The following is a 22730-nucleotide window of genomic DNA, read 5'->3' on the forward strand; positions in this document are numbered from 1 at the left end:
AAAAGAAGATTGAAAATTTGAGGCTAGCCTGGACGACTTAGTGAGGCCCTCTACCTCTTTCTCAAAATAATTCTTAAAGGGCTGGGAGTGTAGGTTAGTGGCAGAGCACTTCCCTGGGTTCAACTCCCAGTACCGCAGAGAAAAAATGAAAGCAAGAGAGGAAGGAAGGAAAAAGAGTTCAGTCAGAACTATGAATAATTCCAAAATTGATTAATTAGATATATCACATGCAGCAGGAGGACAGTCTCACACAGAACATTATATAACAATAAAAACTAGCAAAAATCATAACACTATAAAACAATATGATGAATCTTAAAAGAATATTGTGAATGGAAAAAAAGACAGCTCAGAAGAATACGTATGGCACAAAAGGTCAAAATGAGGAAAACTCAACTATACTAAGGTGATAACTATATGCAAAAGCAAGGACTTGCTTACCATGGAAGCAGCCCCCTGAATAATGGGGGGAGGTTGTGAGTGAAGGGGTGTGGGAAGGGTTTGGTTGTGAGTTTTTGTTTTTGTTTTTATTTAAGCAGTAGTTCCTTTATTTACATTGTATTTTCTTATTGTGTTATAAAGACAGAATCTTGTTAAATTTCCCAGGCTGAGTTTGAACTTGAAACCCTACTACCTTAGCCTCCCAGAGTGCTGGGATTACAGGTGTGTGCCACTACACCCAAGTAAATTGTACCTTTATGCCTTAATTGTATTTCATAATTTAAACTATCTTAAAGCAAATCCAAATGGAAAACAAGTACAGAACTGTTTTCAGTGTGACTTCAAATTATATAGAGTTCTACATGCATGGGGAGCTGGGGATATAACTCAGCGGCATAAGCACCTGCCTGGCAAGCACAAGGTCCTAAGTTTGATTCCTGGTACAAAAAAAAGGAAAAAACAAAGATACATGCATGAGGAAACTGATCAATAGTGATATTCTCTGGGCAGTAACATGTACAGGGATTTATACTTCTTTGGTTGTATATATTTTATCTTTCCAATTTTTTATATCTAACAGATATGACTTTTAAAATAAGAATAGAAGCAAAGGGCCGGGGATATAGTTCAGCAGCACAGCACCTGCCTGGCAAATGTGAGGTCATGAGTTTGATTCCCGGTATCAAAAAAAAAAAAAAAAGAATAGAAGCAGAACTACCAGCTGCCTATTTCTGGATCTTCAATTTACATCTCTACAAAACAGAGTTGCTTGGAGGAAAAGAAATTTCTCTGTGCCAGAAAGAACCAGGAAGGAAGGAAGACACACACAATTGAAATCAATAGTGGGCAACCGCCACAGGTTCTTGTCATTTGTGCAATGATAAGGCCCTAGGGCAACCAGCCAGCTCCTTCCCCAGAAGGTCCCAGAAATCACCCAGTGCCTGCCTGCTCTCTCTTCCGAAGCCTGGGAAAGGTGTCAACAGCAGAGTAAGAAAAAGAGGTATGATTATTGAACAATAACTATCACTTTTAAATTCTTTTTGTCATAATATTGTGTTAAGGGTTTTGTGTGCATGAATCCTAAAGTTCATAACAGTACTATAAGGTAGATATTGTCAGATGGACAAATGCTTATAGTCTCAGGATTCTGGGAGGCTGAGGCAGGAGAACCAAAAGTTCAAGCCCAGCCTGGCAACTTAGCCAGAGCCTGTCTCAAATTTTAATTTCTTTTTTTAAAGCTGGGGATATAAATTAGTGCAAAAGCCCTGAGTTAAGTCAATCCCCAGAACTGAAAAACAAAAGATATTTTTCACCCTTGTTTTACATTAATAATAATCTAGCACTCAGTGAAGTAGAATGACTCACCCAGATGTATGACGTGAAAGTCTCTGGCTTCTATACTCCATCACAATTTACAGTTACACACGTGCATCTGTTGTTTTAGTCTCATGACAACCAGGTAGAGTAGCTCAGAGTAGGCATTTTATTTCCCCTAGGGCACACGGCTAGTAAGACATTATCACCTTCAAAGACAACATTTCTTTTTTTCCTTAAGGAAGAAATTTTCCCCTTTACTCCGCCCAAACACCAGTACACATGTCCTCCCAGAACATATTTATTACCTCTTGCATGAAGGGTAATGATGTTAGATATGACACAGAGACTGAGAAATGTTACCTCCCTAGGGCGGGGTGAGTGCGTAAGCAGGTGCAGAGCAGAAACAACTTCCACATTTTTCTCCTCAGAGATAAGAGTACGAGAGGAGAGTAATGTTGAAGATCTTGAGGGGCACGTGAGTGACGTTCCTATCAACCTCATCTGCTGGCTCTCCAGCCGGCTCTTCTTGCACCGGTCCTAAGGGAGTCGACCTTCTAGCTGCCTCAGAGGAGTCAACATTCCATGATCGTCTCCCGGCCAGGTAGGGGAGAGAATGTTTCTTCTTTTGCTTTTCCCGGCCCACCAGGAGTCCAGTCTCCACGCCCCTTGAGTCTCACGGGTGTTAAAGCTGCTAATGTCACAGCTTCCTGGGAACCGGCGCTTTCTCAAGCCTGCACTGCAAGGTGGGTCTTCTCAGCAGAAGGAGAGGGCAGTGAAACAGATGGATACGCAAAATGCGAGGAGGAGGAGGAAGCTGAGGAGGAGTTGGTGAGTCAGAAAGCAGTGCTCAGCCTGGCAGCAGTGAGCCTCTCACAAGCACGGGGAAGCCTAAGCCGTTCACCAGGTAAGGAGAGGATTTCTCTGGGTTTACTTCCCAGGCAGGGCATGCTTCTCCCCTGGGGCTGCTGGACCAGAGTATCAGGTAACATCTGGCAACTAAGCTAGAGTTTCCATGGCTGGCAGGAGGGTGAGTGGTGGAAAGGGGGATGAAGCTGAATCGCCTGAGGAATCTTCAGAGAAAACCCAAGCTGCCTACCCGCAGCTCCCTCGCCTCATCTCTAAAGAGTTCAAAAAGCCTACAGTGGAGGCAGGACTGTTTTCGTGTACATTTTGTGCATGGTTCCTGGTACATCTGATCTGCTTTGAACAGGGCTTTGGAGCTCAAGTTTCTGTACTCCCACAGCCTCTCCCTGCTCTCTGTTGGGAGAGGAGGCAGGAGGTGCAGAGAGCTGCAGGTTTTCTCTGGCTCAGGTCGGGTGCAGCACGATCACAGAAAACTCTCAGACCTGGGACCCCCGAATACCAGGGTTCTGAGCCAGGCAGGGCTATTATAGCCAATGACACCATCAAAGTTCAGCTGATTTATTTTGAAAAAATGGAAAAGCAGCTCATCACTGTCCTAAATGTCTTAATGGATTATTTTCATGACTGCTCCTCAAAGGACTTTGACAATTATAAAATGCCACATGGATATAAAGTATAATTCACCCGGCCAATATATCAGTGAAAGTAGAGGAGACCTATGTTAAGTGGCCTGGGACAAGTCTGGAACGTCTAATTGAAATATTTTTAGATATGTAACATAACAATAGTACTTTGCCAATCTTTCTTCTGGGATCAGTGAAGGTACCTCAGACAAGAGAAAAAGGCTCTACAAGTGTCACTGGTGATGTTGCTTGAGTATGTATTATGTGCTAGGCACTGCACTTGGCAGGGAGACATTGCACTGGTGGGGACCAGTGGTTCAGTCCTTCCGGTGCTCTCAGTCTACTTACAAGTTTATTCTATGGTATCCTTTCCCCCAGAGCTTGGCTACCCAGGTTTCCCAGGTCTCCATGCTATTCGTACTGAGGCCAGTGTCCCTAGCCCATCTCTGTTCTCTCTCAGTTTGTGCAAGGTACCTGCTGGTATCTGTAGTTTCTGGTTGCAGGGGCACACTCTCACTGGGAAATAGGCCTAGTCGCTGGCATCAGGCTTCTTACATTGTTACCTATTTGAGTTTTTTTCTCAGAATTCCCACTCTGTTTGTCAGTACCTATGTGGCACCGATCTTGGGGATACCTATCAATTCAGCCCTCTGGAATGAAGCTGCTGGGTGAGGGCCTGCTGGTCCCTTCATGATCTCTGTACCTTACACAGGTTCTCCCTTTCCACCGCCCCTTTTGGTGGTGTTTTCCAAGACCCTGAAGGTTCTCATGACTCTTCGGCCATCGTGGCTCTGTGTGTTCCAAGGTGGTGCCAATCACCCATCACTGGGGCAACAGGTGTTCAAATTACCTTGGTCTGCTTTTTGCTTTTGCCTTGCCCACCTGGTAACTCAGACAGTTATAACAGGGCACCCTGTCACCGCAATGGGACTTTTATTTTTCACTAATTTTTTCTCTTAAAATAATTTTCACTAGTTTTTTTTTTTCCTCTCAGTTTAAATAACTATATGCTCAGTGTAGAAGTTATTTTTTAGAACGAAGTTAACTGGGCCATACAGCATCAAAGCTATGCCCCTGAGTTTCGTACCTGGCTCTCGGCAACTGAGACAGTGTCGGTTATGTGCTCAATACTCAACAGCCACCTACATTTTAATAACTGATGCTCAACACTTTCCGTGTGCATTTGAATAAGGGAGAAGTTTCAGTTTCTTGAAGGGACACTGTTATAGTTTAGATCAAGAATGTCCCTCAAAATGTTCATGTACTGGGGGGGGGGCTTTTGAAAGGTGATCATTCTGAGAACGTTAATTTCCTCTATGGATTAATCAATTCATTAGTGAGATGATAACTTGGTGGTATTATTGGGAGGTGATGGAAACAACCAGGATGCCTTGGAAATAAGACCTATCTGGAAAATAATCAGCCTTGAAAACTAGAAATCAAAGTGCCAGCTCCAATCACCTGTCCTGGCCTTTCCCGCCGTCACTGTTCTGTAGTTTGGCTACTCTGCAATGCAAAAATGGCAAGCGTAGGCTGATTGGGGCTGGCACTTTTGACATCCAGTTTTCAAAGCTCATTATTTTGTAGATAGGTCTTATTTTCAGGGAAAGAGGGAAGTCGTGGGGCCTAGTGGAAGGAAGTGGGTCCTATGGATATATATGACAGACACATCTGGTGGCTAGCACCTTACTCTCTGGCTCTTTCCCATTCGCTCTGCTTCCTCACTGCTATGGGGTACTCAGCTTATTTTGTATTGTGCTGTTCCACTGTGATGTTTCCGCTTTGCCGCAGGCCTAAATGCAATGGAGTCAGCCAACCATGGACTGCAACCTCTGAAACTGTGAGTCAGACTAAATCTTTCCTCCTCTGAATTGATTTTCTCAGGTGTTTTCTCCCAGTGAGGAAAAGATGACTAACACAAGTTCTTTTGGTTATCTTCTTTCTAGCAATGACTATGCCTCTTCATATACTCAACGGATTACTGACTTCTTCATTTATTTGGCAAGTGTTTAAGGATTCCTAGTCCCTTGTAGAATTGTTGTGCACTTATAAGCAAGATAAAACATTGCCTTTCCTTTGAATTGCAGAGGTTCACTGGGATGAGACATTCATATACAGGTGTTTCCTACAAAGGGAGAAAGACGCTACTGAAATGTTTGGAAGGGAAGGAGATAGAGAGGTGGCCTGGGGGCAGATGCTTGAAGCACCAGTAGCACTTCTGTAAAGTGTCTCAGGGCTCAAGCGCAAGGTCGTGAGTTCGGTTCCTGGTACCGGAAAAAAAAAAAAAAAAAGTGTCTCAGGGCTCCTAAATAACAGGGCACCTTTAGAAGAACTGAAAAATTGAATCTGGAGCCTAAGGTGTGAAAACGGATGGGAGTGGCAGGAAACCAAGGATCAGACCATCAAGGACCCTGCACGTGAGGCTTGGGGGCTCGGTTTAGTCCTGTACGTATTGGAAGGTTACTGAAGGATTTTTAGGCAGAGGAATGGTAGGCTTGTGCTTTAAAAAGGTAGCTTTGGGGCAGTGAATGATGCCGAATGCTGAGAGGCAGACAGGAAGGCACTGTTCCACTGCTGCCGAGAGATGAGCAGATGAGAAATTCTGGCAACAGGAGACAAGCAGAGCAAGGGTGCCACTGAAAAGCTTCCTGTTCACCACTGAGCACACTGTGAACTGCGTCCCCTCACTTCTGGCAGGGCCTGAGGAGCATCTGCCTCTACTGCTGATTACAGTCTGCAGTGTTCCAGGGTGGTCTGGCAGCCTCCCAGCTGCTGTCTATAGCCCAGGGGCCTTGGGTGGAACTTGCTTCACAAAAATATCCTCTTTCTGGCCTGGGAAAGTGCTTGGGAAAAATAAAACCAGAGAAAGAACTCTGCAGGAATTCCTGAGAACTGTGGTCACCTGAAGTCTGAGAATACCTAGGGACGCGGTTAGCAGGCCCACCTACAGCAGGAGGAGGGAATGCGCGTGAGGCCAGCAGCAGCTGACAAGCAAAGGGGGCGCAGTGCCATCAAACCCCATAGGACGCAGAGTCGGCCTGAAGCTGAGATGGAGGGAGGGAGGTGTCCTTTGAAAGGCCTGCTTCGCTAATCCCCAGGAAATGTGGTTACTGGCCCTGCTTATCCACTTCTGAGTCTCCTTACAATTGTACACAGGTCAAGTTCTCATTTCCCTCTCCCTTTTGCTCCACTGTTTCTTATCTTTATTCCAAACTCTTTCTGATACTCACGTTGCCTAAGCAGAAGCTCTTATGCTCAAGTCCCGTCTTCCATCTTGGGGGAGTGGGGAGGGCATTGTCAATTACTAATGATGGCCTAGTTTTTAATCATTTTATCTTGGACTCAAGTTTTAAGAACTGGGAGAATATTTTAACTGGTCTTCTACTCCACAGGGCCAAGACTACAAGGTAGAAATTACCATCCTTTGGCATTTCCCTGGCAGATAGTAAAGTGTGTTTTAGCCACAAAGAAAAGATGATCTTCACTAGATGCTTTTGGCACATCCACAGGAAAACCACTGCTATAATGAAGAGATGAAAAGAGGTTTTCCTATCACTGCCACACAAGGCCTGGCTTGGGTCATTATACATTTCCCAGAAGGTTTAGGGGACTTCCACAGGAAGCCCATGAGGCGGCAAAGTGAAAGCTTCTTCAGGAAGCAAGCTATAAACTCCAGGATTCACATCTGAGGCTGCTAAATTCCTCCCGGAAAATCCGTCTTGACTATTTCTGGAGCTATGGCCGAAGAGAATGGGTTGTGACCAGTGTGAAGGCTGTCTGAGTGATAGGTGTCAAATTTACACACGCACACATGCTTTGACTCAGTAATTACACATCTAGGAATTTATCTTATATACACGTGCAGTGATATGTGAACACGGAGGTCATTGCTGAAGCAGGGGAAATGACAAAAGATTAAAAATGACCTAAAACCCTATCAGTGAGGAAAGTGGCTCAATAAATCATTGTGTATATATACAATAGAATCTCTGTGGTAAAAAGGAACAAGGAAACTCTTGGTGTATTTCGTAAAAAGTGCCCCAAGATATATTACAACAGGAAAACTAAGGTGCAGCGGAGTGAAACAACTTACTATTTTTGTGTGTATGTTTTAAAGAGGGACAAGATTAAGAATGCGTATACATTTGAATTATCTTGTGTATACATAAAGCAACCACAACGATACACAAAAAATAAACCCAGTTGCTAGGTAGGGGCAAATTGAGAAATAGGCTGAGAGAAGACAAGTATTAGAGGTAGGCTTTTCATTGTATACTGATAACATACAACAGCTAGTAGGTAAATACTAGCTGTTGTTAGTAAATATAGGTTACCAATTCAGCAACTAGTAAAATTCTTATGTTTTCTTTCCCCAGAAAAAATACTGTGATTCCTTTTATAGATGAGTCATCATTCCTGTTCACAAATAGATCTAGAGGTTTTCTAACTTATGACTACTGGCTTGTCCTGAAGACCTAACTACTTGTCACAAGATCGCTCCTTCCTTGTCATATACGTTAAGCATCTGGGTGTGCAAGCACTCTCCTTCTTTCTTTCCTGCATGTGGAATTTTAGAAAAGCTTCATTCTAAATTCTGAGTCTATATAGACTTGCTACCCATGAGAATGACACTTTTTGAAATAATTTAAGCCATGTACAATTACCTAGTAAAAACTTTTTTAAATTGGTAATTTGTCACCAGGAAAATAGTATGGAAATCTCTCTCTCTATCTTCTCCCCTCCTCTGTACTTGATAGTGAACCCAGAGCTTTCTCATTCAGCTACGCACCTAGCCTTTGAAAAAAAATATTTGAAGCCAGGTGTGGTGGTGCACGCCCATAATCCCAGCACTCAGGAGGCTGAGGTGGAAGGATCACCACCAGTTACATAGTGAGACTCTGTCTCAAAAAAATAAAAAATAAAAAAAAATAAAAAATATTTGACTTTTAGACAGCATGTCACTAAGATCTCTCTAAGTTGCTAAGTTACCCACCCTGAACTCAAGCTTGGGATAGCTACCTGCTTCAGGGTCCCACTGTGCTGAGATTACAGGCATGCACCTCCCTTCCCAGCATTCTTTCTCTTCATTATTAAAGCTAGAAGGGAGAATTTCTTGGGTCATAGTGAAATGCAAATTAACACCTTACTGCTATGGATAGTTACACTGCATGCCATAGCTAGTGCATTTATGTCAGGAATCATCCAAAATAATCTAGCATCATGTAAAAAACAAGGTTCAAATTTCCCTAGAACTAATCCTCTAGCACAGAACAAGGAACAATGGCCTTCTCAGAAGAAGCAACCCCTGGCTGTAAAATGAGTTAAGCTGAGGGTTGTCATCAGTCTGTGTGGGCCTTCACGTAAATTACAAAATGAAAACCACTTTTCTTTATTTGACATCTAACAATAGGAAAACCATCCTAATATGCTTTTCTGATTGGCCCAAGACACTTCGCTATCATCCTCAGAGGTTTTGGGGGTTTTCTGTTTTTGTTTTTATTTTGTTTTTGAAATAGAGTTTTGCTATGTAGTTTAGGCTGGCCTTGAACTCATTTTGTAGCCCAGGCTGGTCTCGAACTCACAGTGATCCTCCTGCTTCAACCTTCTGAGTGCTGGGATTACAGGTATGCACCACCTGGCTACAGATTTTTTTTTAAATAATAAATATCTTAATTCTTGATGAGATGGCATTTCCTGGGGTTGGCATGGTACACAACCTGCCCATATATTAAGGAGGCATGAGTAGGTTGTGTCAAGTGGTCACACCTTCTGCAAGCAGCTGCAAGGGGGGGAAAAGTACCCCACGATTACAGTTCTTAGGTTGGCTTGCCACACTTTCACAGTCAGTTGGTAAGGAAGTAATGACTCAGTTTAAAAAAACAGGTTCAGATAATTTATTAACTACACAGATACAAGCTCAGCACTGAACTGGCTCCCCTACATCCTTTGTACCACAGGGTGAGACTAAACCAGAACAGATCGAACAACAGGTGCCGTGGGCACTTGGCTCAGCCATTGAAAAGATAACTCTAAAGCCAAGTAGTTTCATAGCCCGCAGCTCTGCCTTTCAGGAGACTGAAGAGGAAATTCCCATGGTTAAATAAAATGGGAGGTAGAAATGGCCCCAGGGCAATTGGGGAGCAATGAGAAATGGCCTTGGGGTGTTCTTTGATGGGTGGCTCCTCTCCTTTGGCTTCAGGAGGATCACCAGGCCTTTAACCAAGACTTGGGTCACGCTGAGATTGAGCTTTGCCTTCATGACCTCTTTGAAGACATGCACACCACCAGGGTGTCATGGTGAAGTCCTTCCCCTATGTTGATTAGGTGTGCTGGTAGTCCTGCAGCCAAAAAAGGTCAAGAGGGAGGAATGAAAGACCCTAAAATATATAAATTGTAAGAGATGGGACTTGATCTGGAGATGATTTTGTGCAACTGCTCGCAAGATTGTCCTCACTTTCTGCATTGTTCTTTGCAGAGGCCCGGGAAGGTGGCTTTGGTTAAAAGGAGATGGAAAGCAGACCCCCTCACAGCAGCCTAACCCAGCCCGTTTTGCTTGTTCTTTCAAGGTCTTCCACTTCAGCACAACGATAATGCCAAAAAAGCTGAGGCTGCTCCTGTTCCTGGCTGCCCAGGTAGCCATCTTCGCTCTCTTGTTCCACCTGTATGACAGCTCCCTACCTGGGAAGGAGGAGCCCAGGCCCGTTCACGTGCTCGTCCTGTCTTCCTGGCGCTCTGGCTCTTCCTTTGTAGGGCAGCTTTTCGGACAGCACCCAGATGTCTTCTACCTGATGGAGCCTGCCTGGCACGTGTGGATGTCCTTCACGCAGAGCACTGCCTGGAAGCTGCACATGGCCGTGCGCGATCTGCTGCGCTCTGTCTTTCTGTGTGACATGAGCGTCTTCGACGCGTACTTGAATCCTGGTCCTCGGAAACAATCCATCCTCTTCCACTGGGAACACAGCCGGGCCCTCTGTTCCCCACCTGCCTGCAACATCTTCCCTCGGGACAAGATCACCTACCATGCTCACTGTAAGCTCCTGTGCTATCAGCAGCCCTTCAAGGGGGTGGAGGAGGCCTGCCGCTCCTACAGCCACGTGGTGCTCAAGGAGGTGCGCTTCTTCAACCTGCAGTCCCTCTACCCGCTGCTCATGGACCCCCTGCTCAACCTGCACATCGTGCACCTGGTCCGGGACCCCCGGGCTGTGTTCCGTTCCCGAGAACACACCACAGCGGAACTCATGATTGACAGTCGCATCGTATTGGGGCAGCTTTGGCAAACTCTCAAAGAGGAGGACCGGCCATATCACGCCATGCAGATTATCTGCCAAAGTCAGCTGGAGATGTTCAAGGCTATCCAGTTCTTGCCTGAAGCCCTGCGGCAGCGCTACCTACTGGTGCGCTATGAAGATCTGGTGCGGATGCCCCTGGCCCAGACTTCCCGGATGTATGAGTTTGTGGGGTTGAGATTCTTACCCCATCTCCAGACTTGGGTGCACAACATCACACGGGGCAAGGGTATGGGTCAGCATGCCTTCCATACAAATGCCAGGAATGCCCTCAATGTCTCCCAGGCTTGGCGCTGGTCCTTGCCTTATGAGAAGGTTTCTCGACTTCAGGAAGTCTGTGGTGATTTTATGGATTTGATGGGCTACCTCCATGTCAGATCCCACAAAGAGCAGAACAACCTATCACTGGATCTTCTGTCTAGCTGGAGGCCCTTGGAGCAAGTGTACTAAGAGGGTCAAGGAGGCTCTGTCCCCATCTGGTCCTGGCCTCGGTTCCATTCCCTGCATGCTTCTGAGCCTTAACTGGGTCTCTGTAAATTATGTACATTGCACATGAGTTGTGCCTACATATGCTCAAGCAGAGAAAGCTTTGCGTCTACACTGTGGTCTGAAAAAAGCAACTCAAGAACCTTGTGTGAACAGTATGTTCCACAAGGAAATGTAATGTTGCCTATCTTCTCTTCTTGACTTTCTATCTGTGCATAACTTGGAGACTGTTAGAGTCTGTTAGACACCGTGCAGTATTGGTGGAGTAAACCCATAAAGCTCTCTGTCTACACCTTGCCCAGGGGGAAAGAGGAGAGACAATAAATTAACAGGGAAATGGGTCTTTCACCAAAGATCTCACCAGCACATTCCAAAGACATGAACTCTAAGCCCTCGGATTTTGCAGAAGATTGAAGGAGGGAACTGATGCCTGTCTTTGAGCTTAAGGTCACAGCTATCATTGTCACAAACACAAAGTTTACAACAGGCCAAGCTTTTGAACTCAGGGAGTGGCTGAACTCTATTTGGACATTGTTTCTCCCAGTGTTTTCCAATCACGCACAGACTTTGATCTGTTAAGCTGCCATCCATTATTAATAAGTTTCTGTTTAGAACGTACCCTTGTATGACTTCTAATTACTAATTATCTTATTTTTATGGGACCCTACCCTAAGAACATATCACCTTTATAGATTTTTATATGTTTGCTGTTATCTATCACCCCCTATATATAAAAATTGCTGTAACAGTGTTTGGTGTCAGATGATGGACTAAGTCTATATCCTCTGAGAATTGGGTAGAAAGTGGGCAACCAACAACTAAGTCCTTTTTTGTGTGAGGCCTAAGTTGTAACACTGCCGCATGCATCACCTGAAGACCTGGAGAAATAATTTTTACTCTAATCTCTAAGCCAGAAGACCCCTGTCCTAGGATTTATCTTGTCCTAGTTCCACTATCCACCTCCCCTAATAAGAAGTCATTCCTCCCAGGCTTCACAGATGCCCAGATCTATCTGTGCATCAGAATCACATGCTGCATATGCACATTGCCAGGCCTTGCCGCAATCTGTTGGGGTTGGAATCTCCCAGTGTGAGGCAGGGATTCTGGGTGCTCCTCATACTGCCAGTCTGGAACTGGACACTCTGCACTGGGAACCAGCACCGTTTACTGCTCCAAGTGAGATGACTTTCAGTACATGATATCAGGGATGTAGCTCAGCGCTACAGCACCTGCCTGGCAAGCACGAGGCCCTGAGTTCAATTCCCAGTACTAAAAAAAAACAGGTTATTAATCCTTACATATCAGTGTGTGCCGAGTACATATGCCTGCTGTCACCTTCCACTTCCTCCTCTATTCCTGTCATAACCACTGCCTTCCAGTCATTAAAGATAAAAGAACTTCATAGACCTCTGAGCCTTCTCTCTTCATAAACATCTTGCTTAATATCTAACCGTGGGACATTCTGCCATTTCATCTTTCCTTCTGTTTCCCCCTTGTGGTGTTTCCCGTTTGATAAAATTTCCTGACTCTCAGATCAGAATCATCCTAGCTAGGTTGGGGCTAGGGGTTTAGCTCAGTGGCACAGCACCTGCCCAGCAAGCTCAAGGTCTTGAGTTCAATTCCTGGTACCAAAAGAAAAACAAAACAAACAAACAAATAAACAAAACATCCTAGCTGGGTTGGTTTGAAGTTAATTTATAGTAATTTTATTTTTTTCTTTTAAAGAGAATAAAAACTAATAAAAACATTAGAAATGATGCAGAATTTCAAAAAAACAAGATGATAGGAATTCAACAATGGCTGTGATATTGCATCCTGTTGTCTTCAAAGTAGTTGTTTGGATTACCAGGTGTAAGCATGTAAAATTGGTGCCAAAAAACTAAGCATTAACTGAAGCAAATTTATTCTAATAACTGAACCCAGCCACTCTAGAAATTCCTTGAGAGTAGAGGAACTCCCAGGCAAGTGCCTACCTCTACAAAACTTCCAAAGCAGTGTAACAATAAATTTTTCCTAAGGTTCGACATAAGGTCACAACAGATGATATTGTGAACAGGAGAAGCAGGCCAGAGAGGGAACAGACTATAATAGACTCACCATCTCTGATTTTCCCTTTCACCATCCACTTGCTGCTGAATCATTTTATTTCTTTACGGAAAAAAGATAGAACAAAATTTCATGACAAAATAATAGGATAATGACAATAGTTAATACATTACATGCGGTTATCTTCAAACTAGTTGCTCAGAGTACAAGATCTGGGCATAAAAACTTCTCCAATCAATATTAGCACAAACCTTTTTAATGATCTAAAGACACTAGTAGTATAACTGCCTTGCATTTTTCCCTTTTCCCTACTGTCCTTTCCCCTTTCACCCAACCTAGTTCCTGTTGCTTAATCATTTTAAAGTACAAAGTTGTATGCTAGTCCTCCTAAAGGATCCTGACATCCTGCAACAACAAAAGAGGCCAGCCACACAGAAGGCTCAGGATCTTATTCAAGATCTGCTTTAGCCAGGTGTGGTGGTGCACACCTATAATCCCAGCACTTAGGAGGCTGAGGCAGGAGAATGATGTGTGGGTTCGATGTGTGAGCCTGAACTGCATAGCGAAAGCCTGCCTCAAAAAGACAAAAAAAAAAAAAAGATCCACTTTAGCACAGCTTTACATTTCCTACATTCCAAGTGTTAGATGTCCAGTAAGGCTTGGCATCTAGGAGCCTTATTCTTGAAGAATGGTCTTTCTGTGTTCGCCAATGAAGTAGCTACTAGTAGCTAAACAACTGTTAGTTGTCTAGCTTTAAATTTATTAAAATTGCCAGGAATATAGCTCAGTGGAATCGTGACCACCTGGCAGGCACAATGTCCCAAGTTCAATTCCCGGTACAGAAAAAAAAAAAAATTAAAATTAGAAATTCAGTTCTTCAGTCACATAGCCACATGTCAAGTGCCTAGTTGCCAATTGTGTGAAATGAGAAATATAGATCACTTCAACCACTGCAAAAGTTCTGTTGGACAGCTCTAATCTAAATTCCTCTTTCTTTGGGGGTAGGCTCTCATCCCACACAAAAAAGTTCAAAGACTATACACAGCATAATAATATAGTTGTGGCATTTTTATATAACATAAGACTGTCATATACAATTGTGCCCTACAACCTCTTTTAAAACCTGACCCAGTGTTGAATGAAACTCCAGTGAGTGATGGAACGATCTCTTACTGATATTGTCAGGTGCTGGCCCTGGGATGCAGATGTGAGAGGGACAGCATGCTCAACCGTGGCACGTGGGAGTCTGAGGAACTGAGAACAGGAGATGAGCTTACAGGATGATTGTCTGCTGTACATCCTTTCTAATTTCATTCATTTGTTCTATCCCAAGCCAGAAATCAGGATGCATGTCTCTGCCTCCTTAGTTTGTTTCGCTCCACAAGCCTTAAGAATGAGTATAAGCCAAGATGAAGGATGAATCAGATCTAAATTTCCCAAGGAAATTTTCATGGTTTAAGAAATGAACTCTCTCAATTGTAAATAAAATGTCCTGAAATGGTTCGTTGTAAAGTCATAACCCATGACTATACAAAGACCCAAACTGGGCATCTGTATTAAGCCCTAAAGTTTGTGAGGGTCCCAAATTTTCAAAATAATTTTGTAGGGAGTGAGAAACAAAGGGACTTTTACTGTAATTTAATAGTATTTCTATCTATAATTACTACATACCTTCATTTTTTGTGTAACGAATTCAGTTGTTAAATTTTCAATACATTCAAACAAAATCTATACTCTTTTTCAACTTGTGAATAGTGACTTCATAAGTATCTGGAAAGGCAGAATCTACTGCTGATAACTTTTGCACAAAAATCTGCCCTTGTATTGTCGTGCAATATTTTTAAAAAATAGTTTAGGCTTTATTATATGATTTAACCCACTCCTAAACATTAATTATTCTCACTGACTCTAGATAGTATCATGAAATCTGCTGAATCTACAGACCAACGGAACAAAAATTTCAAAATGGACATGTACAAGTGACATTGGCCAGTTAACAATAAACCTCTAATAGGCATTGGTCAGGGATCCTCAATAACCCGGCCCTTTCGTTGAGGTCTTTACTGCATAAACATCTCTGGTCGTTCAGAGAAAGATCGTTTCAAGCACAATGCTGAGGAAAAGCAGGAACCAATAACCGGAGTCCAGGTATAATATCTACCTAAAGTGTGTCTTCATTCATTCTACACACTTAATGGGCATCTGCCGTATGCCAAGGGGCAATCTGTGTGTTGTGGGTGCAGCAGCAAACACAGCAGGCAAAAGTTCCTCCTTTCATACAAGAGATATTTCTGTCAGTTAGAGCACAAGGGAAGAAACAGTAAACAAAGGCCCGTCAGAGGCTAAGTACTCTGAAGAAGATTAAAGCAGGGGAAGGGGCTAAGGAGTGAAGAAGTGTGGCATTCTACAGATGTGAAAGAGACATCTTCACTGGGGAGGGACGCTTGAGCAGCGGGCCTCTTGAAGCAGAAAGGCAAGTCACATGGAGATCTGGTGGCAGAGTGCCCCAGTGAACACCAATGTCCATAGGGACTATGCAAGTTTAATGAGAAGCTGCTCTGTGCGCAGTACTCTACTGGTCTTGCGAAGGATAATGAAGTACAGACATTATAGGAAGGACCATAGGACAGAGAAGTCATGCTATTATGAGCCCTTGGACACTGTAATTGTGCTGCCTGGATGACTCCGCCATGAGCTGGATAACCTCAGGCAGGTTCCTCAACATCTCCTTGGTGCAGGTCCTCAAATGCAGGGTGGGTAGAATAATATCAGCACTGCTTCCTCGGAGTCGCTAGGGAGACTAAAACATTCAGGTGTGGACGGTCTTTCGCCAGCACTCACCAAGTGCTGGCTGTGAGTATCACGAAAACAATGCTGTCTCTTACCATTGCTGACAACGCTGTGCATTTGTTGAGTCCGTATTTAAAATAAGATCTCAAATTCTTTATGACATTTCTGATCAGACTGATATGATAAAAATAAATTGATACAATACTTTCCAATCCTCTGGATTCTCTATATTATTGACTTTCCGCCAGAAGCAATTATGCCCTCCCATGGGGTATCTGGAAATGTCTGGAGATTTCTTTTTACTATCTTATTTTTAATAGGTATGTAATATAATTGTACATATTTTATCTGTACACATTTGTATTGTCACAAAAGGGATGAGCTGCTGCTGGCTTCTGGTTGGTAGGGGCCTGGGATACTGCTAAAAGTCCTTGCAATATACAGAACAGTTTCCTACAGTAAAAAATTATATAATTCAACATAATAGCGCAAAGCTTAACAGACCATGTTTTACGTTGTCCAGGGATAAAGACAAAGAGCTGAAGACTCAGGTAGATTTCTGTTAGCCAGCATTACCACTGCTGACATTGTAACTTCTTTGGAAGGAATTCTTTGGCTCATGGCTTCAGAGATTGAAGTTTATGTTCTCCTAGTTGCAAGGCAGAAAGGACATGGCAGAAGGACACCATGGAGGGAAGTTGCCCAACCATGGCAGCCAGGAAGCAGAGAGAGAGAGAGAGAGAGAGAGAAGCCAGGCAGAGAGAGAGACACACACACCCAGGGACCCACCCGCCTCCTAACCACACACTCAGCTAATGAACTCATCAATGGGTTGGATTAATCCACAGAAGGGTAGAGCACCCCTATGAGTGAGACACCTTCCAAACCCCAGCTTTTAGGGCACACTTGTGACCCAAACCATAACATCTTCCATCTCATTCACTCTCATTTGTGCCACCACCCCAAATGTCCTGACAGAGAAGATGTCATAGCCAAGGGTATCTGGTGCCCACACTTTCAGTAGCCACCTTCAAAGAAAAGTAGTAGAGTAGGGATTATAGAGCTACAGAGCAAAGATAGGAAATGCTATGAGGTTTCCCGGGCCCAGTCACTCCCCAATCGGTCTAGACAAATGTCTAACAGTTCTGAGAACAAAGAAAGCATCGATGTCAAAAAGCTTTCTAGGAAACCATTCAAGAGAAAAGACAAACTGTGATGGGGGAAAGGGCAAAGGAAGGATGGGAAAAAGAAAAACTATATTTATACACAAGATAGTTAAGGTAGTTACACAGCTAGTTTCTCTTAGTTCATTGAAAAGAAAGGCTCGTGAAAAGAACGGTTTGGATGAGGTACCATGCCTATGTTTTGTACTCTGAATAACTACTACGAAGACAACCCCATGCAATGGATTAATTATTGTAACTCTCCTATTAACCTGCTTTGAAATTCTGCTTTGTTGTTATTTTTATTTTTTTCTCTTTAAAATAAAAAAAATAACTAATGAAAAGCAAAGAAAATTCTCTCTAGGCACCACAGCATTTAGATCAGTGTTCTCCATCTTTCTTTCATTGTCCCCTCCCAATGACTACCACTCTCAGAAAGTCTTTTTATACCCTTCCTTTTCCCTAAGTATCTTCCCTTATGAAAGGGAGGACCACAAACCATCGTAGTATCTAAGGGGTTTTTGCCCCCCTACAACCAGTTTTCAGTCCTTCGCAGGGGTGAATACACGGCCTACATCACTGTCCCTAATACCTTTCGCTCCCTTCCCAGCCCCTCTTTTTTCCTCAAACGTCTTTTCATTGGTCATCCCCCCGACTGTATTCCTTGTTCAAGAATAATTAAATGTGATTAAGGAAACCCACACACGAGGGCAATTTTTAAACTGTAAAGATCTATGAAACGTTCGGTGTTAGCAATAGTTAAAAAAAAAGTAAGCAACACTGACTGTAAGCCTCCCCTGGCCCTGACCCTGGCCCTGGCCCCACTCACCCTAATCCTCACCGTTTGGCGTAGCCATTGGTCCTACTTTCCCGGCAGGTGTTCATGTTGGCTTCTTACGGTAATCAAAGCGCCGGAAGGAAGCTAGTTTACTGTTTGCTTTTTCAGTTTATGACAGGAACTGATAAGTGCAATAGGTACATGGAGCCAACGTTCATTAAAAGAAAGGAGCACATTTCAGAGAGAGAATTATTATTGCTCTACCCTAAATCAATCTGGACTTGAATTGCTAACTGCAGAGAATGTAAACAGGTTGAAAGAGAAGGAATAAAGATTCCTGTTCTTTTACAGAGGGCTAATGTGCAAGGAGGGAGCTGGACTATTTAATTCATCATCAACTGAACTACAACTTTAACATCCTGGACATGAATAGCTTGAAAAAAGTTGATTCTATTAAATTTAACTGAGCTTTCTACGTACCAGTAATACTCTCAGAAACTCAAGGATGTTCATGTGGATATTAAGATAGAAGTAGAGGATTCTATGGTTCTTCAAACTTCTTTGACCAGGAAATTTTTGTTTTGTTTGTGTTTTGGTTTGGTTTTTTCTCAATATACTTATTAATGTCTGTCCAGAGAGTACTGTGTGAAGCCTGGTTCGGGGTTTCAGCAATCACAACCTGGATGGACCTAGTACCCTGCTCTCACCTCGCCCATTCCAGAGCCCCAGCAAGCAAGTGCTAAATGTGGAAAATCACATGCAAAGGTGGCTTAGCTCATGTTGAATGTGTGATCACCTACTTCACTTTGTGATCACCCCAATACTAGCCTACAATGCTTCCCTTTCTCTATAGAACGCTCTCACCATTTCTGACTATACACCTTCCTTTCTTTCCCACAGAAAAGGGAATCCATTGGATAAGGAACTCAGCTCCCCAGCGCCAAGCATCTGAACTCTCCCTCCCAGTCTTGCTGGCTTCTTCTCTTGTGCTACAGGGTAGATGTCAGTCTCGCTCCTGTTTAAGGCCAGTCCCTCCCCTTAGTTTCAGATTCCATCTGCTCCCAGCTTCTCAAGAACTGTTCATTCTAAACTACTCTTCAAATAGATCCTTCTCTTTGCTTTTACTTATCTCCCTTCTTGAAAAACTCAGCCAGTGGTGGAAGCCATGCCTGTAATCCCAGCACTTTGAGGCTGAGACAGGAGGATCGCTGCAAGTTTGAGACCAGCCTGGGCTACAAAGTGAGCTCACGGCCAGATGAACTGCATAGCAAGGCCCTGTCTCAAGAAGACAAAAGTAAAGAAAAACTCTCCCTCACTCTTATGTCTTAATCCAACCTGTAGCCTCTGTCTCTCCTCACTTTCATGGTCAAACTGCTCTAATGGGTGATCTACATTAACTGCTTTTATTTTCTCAACTTCTATCTCTTCTTCAGCCCACCTCAATCCGGATTAGATCACACACCCTTCTCTTCACTGCACCCTCTCCAGCTCACAGCAAAACTTTCATTCCACGCTGATCATTCATTCCGATAAACATGGTCCAATTTTCATTTCTCCTGACTTCTCAGTAACAATTTTCATTACTGACCACTTTCTCCTTCAAACGCTGGGTCCTGATTTTCCTCCCACTTCTCTGGCCACTTCTCAGTTTTTTGTGTAATATTCTCCTCTGCCCGGCTCCCAAATGCTGGAGTCCCTGACTGTGGTGAAAACGGAGCCCTCCTACATTGTTGTGGCATGTAAACTAGTATAACCACTATGGAAATCAGTATGGAGGTTTTGCAAAGAACTAAAATTAGAAATTCCATTTAACCCAGCTAGCCCCCTGCCAGGTATCTTCCCAAAAGACCTAAAGACATCATATTACAGTGATACATACCTATGTTTAAAGCAGCACAGTTTACAATAGCTATTCTGGGAGCAACTTGTACATCCATCAACAGAAAAATTGATAAAGAAAATGTAGTATCTAGACATAATGGAGGGCGAGGGATATAGTTCAGTGGCACAAATGCCTGCCTGGCAAGCACAAGATCCTGAGTTCGATCCCCAGTAAAAAAAAAAAAAAAAAGAAAAGAAAAAAAAAAGAAAAAGAAAAAAAATAGACATAATGGAATACTAATCAGCTATAAAAAAGGATAATACATTTATGACTTTTGTAGTACCATGGATAAACCTGGAAAATCTGAAATAAGTCAGACACACAAGCTGAAATACCATATAGTATCTCGCATTTGAGTAAGACAAAGTACAAATAAAGAGCAAACTAAAGATCTGCTAGAAGGAAACAAGGAGATAGATCTTTTCTATATGGGAAAGGGTCCAGGAGACGGAGGGTGAGGGGCAGGGTAGAAGGGGAAGTACAAAGATATCTGCTGCATCATGGACATGTACCAAACACACACAATGAAGGTAAACTTTGTATGTCATAAACATGAAGTAAAAATAATAGTGAAAACAGGGAAAGGAGATTTACAGACAGGGAGGCAGAAGGGTGGGAAGGGGCCCAGGGCTAAAAATAATCAAGATACATTACAATGGTGTACCTACTCCCTCAGGTGAACGTAAACTTCATGCACTGCAAACATGTACTAATAAAATTTTTAAATTTTTTAAAAGCTCCAGCATAGAGCCTTTTCTTTTCTCACTGTATGCTTTCTCTCTAGACCATTTCTTCTATGCCCACAATGCACCACTTACTTATATGTAGATGCCTGATGCACGTATAGCCCTGGCCCAGATATCTCTGAGCTCCATATCTATATTTGCAATCACTGATTTGACATATCTTAAACATCTCAAAAAATCCTCAGACTCAACATGCAAGTTATTTTCCTGATTTCCTTCTCATCTACCCCAAGCCACCCTTCATCTCCCTTGGGTCTCTTTCTCATCTCTCATTATGTTGCCAAAGAGCAAACTTGGACTTTGTCCTGAACTTCTTCTATCAATCATTCACCAACTGTCTGTTCTACCTGGGTAGCATTTCTTTTTTTTTTTTTTTTTTTGAGATAGGGTCTCACTATATAGTTCAGCAGTTCAGCCTGGCCTTGAACTCACTATGTAGCCTAGGCTGGCCTCAAACTCACAGAGATCCTCCTACCTCAGCCTCCCGAGTGCTGGGATTACAGGCGTGCACCACTACACCCAGCTTGGTTAACATTTCTTTTTTCTTTTTTTAGCATTTCTTAATTTCATGTTTTTCTTTCCCCCACCCAGGCCTTCCTCCCTTGAAATTCATGCTACCATCCTCTCTTCTATGAAAAACTGACTGGTCTTTCTGCTGCCAAGCTCCCACTTCAATCCAATATCGATACTCTATTAAAAATTCAGAAAGTCTGAACATTGTAACATAGTTAGAAAGTCTCATGATATGGTGCTTTTGCCCCTCTCTTATCACTCACTCATAAGTTTTATTTTCCACCCATCTGAAATCTATAGTTCTACCAATACAACACATAAATGTCTTCTTCTGGATTTTAGATCATGCTATTTTTCCCAGAATACCCTACTCTGTCCCACTCCCACCTGCTTTGGCTTTTTTGAAAGATCTCTTCAGGTCTCAACTAAAACATCTCTGGAAGTTTTTTCTGGCTTGACAATCCTCCAGCCTCGAATACCACCACTATGAGCTCTCTATTATCATAACATTTATCACACCGTAGTAAAATCATCCAATTTACATGTTCTTTGAGTAAGCTCTTTGAGGAAAGGGCCTATCTTACTCATGCAGGTATAATCTATGTGTAGCACAGTTCCTGGCACATAGGAGGCACCCAATAAGTAGTTATTTAATGAATGAAGACCTTGATCTCATCTAAATTTTATGTTCAAAGCTCATTCTATATATAATATTTAGGAGAGGAGTACATTTAACCGATCACAGAACGCTCCATTCTGAGAAACACAGTGGTATGTTTGAAGGTCCAGATAAGAAAAAAAGCACTTAAAAGTTTCCTGTTTAAGAGAAACAAGGGAAATAGGATCTTAAAGCCAACAGCTCAGAAGTGCTGGGTCAAGTGGTGCAGTGGTGGAGGTGAAGTAGAGATTCAAAAACTTAAATTGACCTGTATTTTTAATAGTAATATTGCTTTTGGCAACATTAGTATTGTACTATTAATTGTAATGTTGCTCGTGGCCAGAGAGGCTGCAAGGTATGCTGGTTTTCTACGTGGCTCCCTTCAAGCAGTTAGCAAATACTTGGTGATTTATTACTTTATAGTCTGATGTTTAGTCAAATCTCCAAACAGAAAGTATCTTACCTGGCTTTTATTCCTCTCCACTCCCATAATGGCATGGGATGGTTAAAAGAATGGCTTTCAATAATACAGTTATTGCCAAGTGCGGTGGTACATGCCTGTAATCCCAGCACTTCAGAAGTTGAGACAGGAGGCTTGCTTGCGTCTGAGGACCGCCTGAGCTCCACAGTGAGTTCCAGGCCAGTCTGAACTATAGAGTGAGACCCCGTCTCAAAAACAACAAAACAAAAAGGAATAGTTATTTTCAACTTTCACATCTTTATCCATCAGCAAGTCCTGCTAACTCAACTTACAAAATACACGTAGAATCAGGTTACCTCTCGTCATCTCTCCAACTACAAGGTTCACCCAAACCAATCTCAAAGCTCACCTGCAGTGTTACAAGAGCCTCCTAACTGGTCTTTTGATTCTTCTTGTCCTGCGCCCACTATAGTTCACCTTCCATTTTACAATCCAGAATGAGCAATCTAAAGGGTAAATTAGATGATATCAATTTTCCACCTAGAATCCTCCAGTAGAACAAGTAGGAAACTGTAAATCACTGAATGAATAAACTGTTAAATTTATGTCACATCACACTATTCACTAATAAAAAGGAACGAACTACTGACACATGGACACCTCTCAGAAGTGTAAGGCTAAATGCAAGATGTCTTACACAAAGGAGTCCATGTTGT

The 22730-nt window shown here is 42.9% G+C and overlaps 1 protein-coding gene across 6 annotated transcripts; it reads left to right on the forward strand.

Moving 5' to 3' along the window:
- The first annotated feature begins 1364 nt into the window (after nt 1-1364).
- Chst4 (carbohydrate (N-acetylglucosamine 6-O) sulfotransferase 4) lies at nt 1365-11780 on the forward strand. 6 transcript variants are annotated; one of them, XM_013503845.1, is made up of 5 exons: nt 1365-1441; nt 2187-2359; nt 2519-2662; nt 9812-9877; nt 9996-11780. In XM_013503845.1, exons 2-5 carry the CDS (start codon nt 2341-2343, stop codon nt 10979-10981), a joined length of 1215 nt encoding a protein of 404 aa, XP_013359299.1. In that variant the 5' UTR covers nt 1365-1441; nt 2187-2340; the 3' UTR covers nt 10982-11780. The 6 variants fall into 6 exon arrangements, with proteins under 6 accessions (XP_013359299.1, XP_013359298.1, XP_005403564.1 ...); XM_013503844.1 differs by lacking the exon at nt 1365-1441 and having other exon boundaries at nt 2115-2359; XM_005403507.2 differs by lacking the exons at nt 1365-1441; nt 2519-2662 and having other exon boundaries at nt 2115-2359.
- The last annotated feature ends 10950 nt before the right edge of the window (nt 11781-22730 follow it).

Source organism: Chinchilla lanigera, unplaced genomic scaffold (assembly GCF_000276665.1).
Source record: "Chinchilla lanigera isolate Chin_1 unplaced genomic scaffold, ChiLan1.0 scaffold00083, whole genome shotgun sequence".
Lineage (NCBI taxonomy): Eukaryota > Metazoa > Chordata > Mammalia > Rodentia > Chinchillidae > Chinchilla > Chinchilla lanigera.

Coding starts and splice junctions, on each gene's coding strand:
- Chst4 (XM_013503843.1), top strand. CDS start 5,048: ATGGAGTCAGCCAACCATGGACTGCAACCTCTGAAACT. Junction 5,086..5,191: donor GGACTGCAACCTCTGAAACT/GTGAGTCAGACT, acceptor TCTTCTTTCTAG/CAATGACTATGCCTCTTCAT. Junction 5,247..9,811: donor CTGACTTCTTCATTTATTTG/GCAAGTGTTTAA, acceptor TGTTCTTTCAAG/GTCTTCCACTTCAGCACAAC.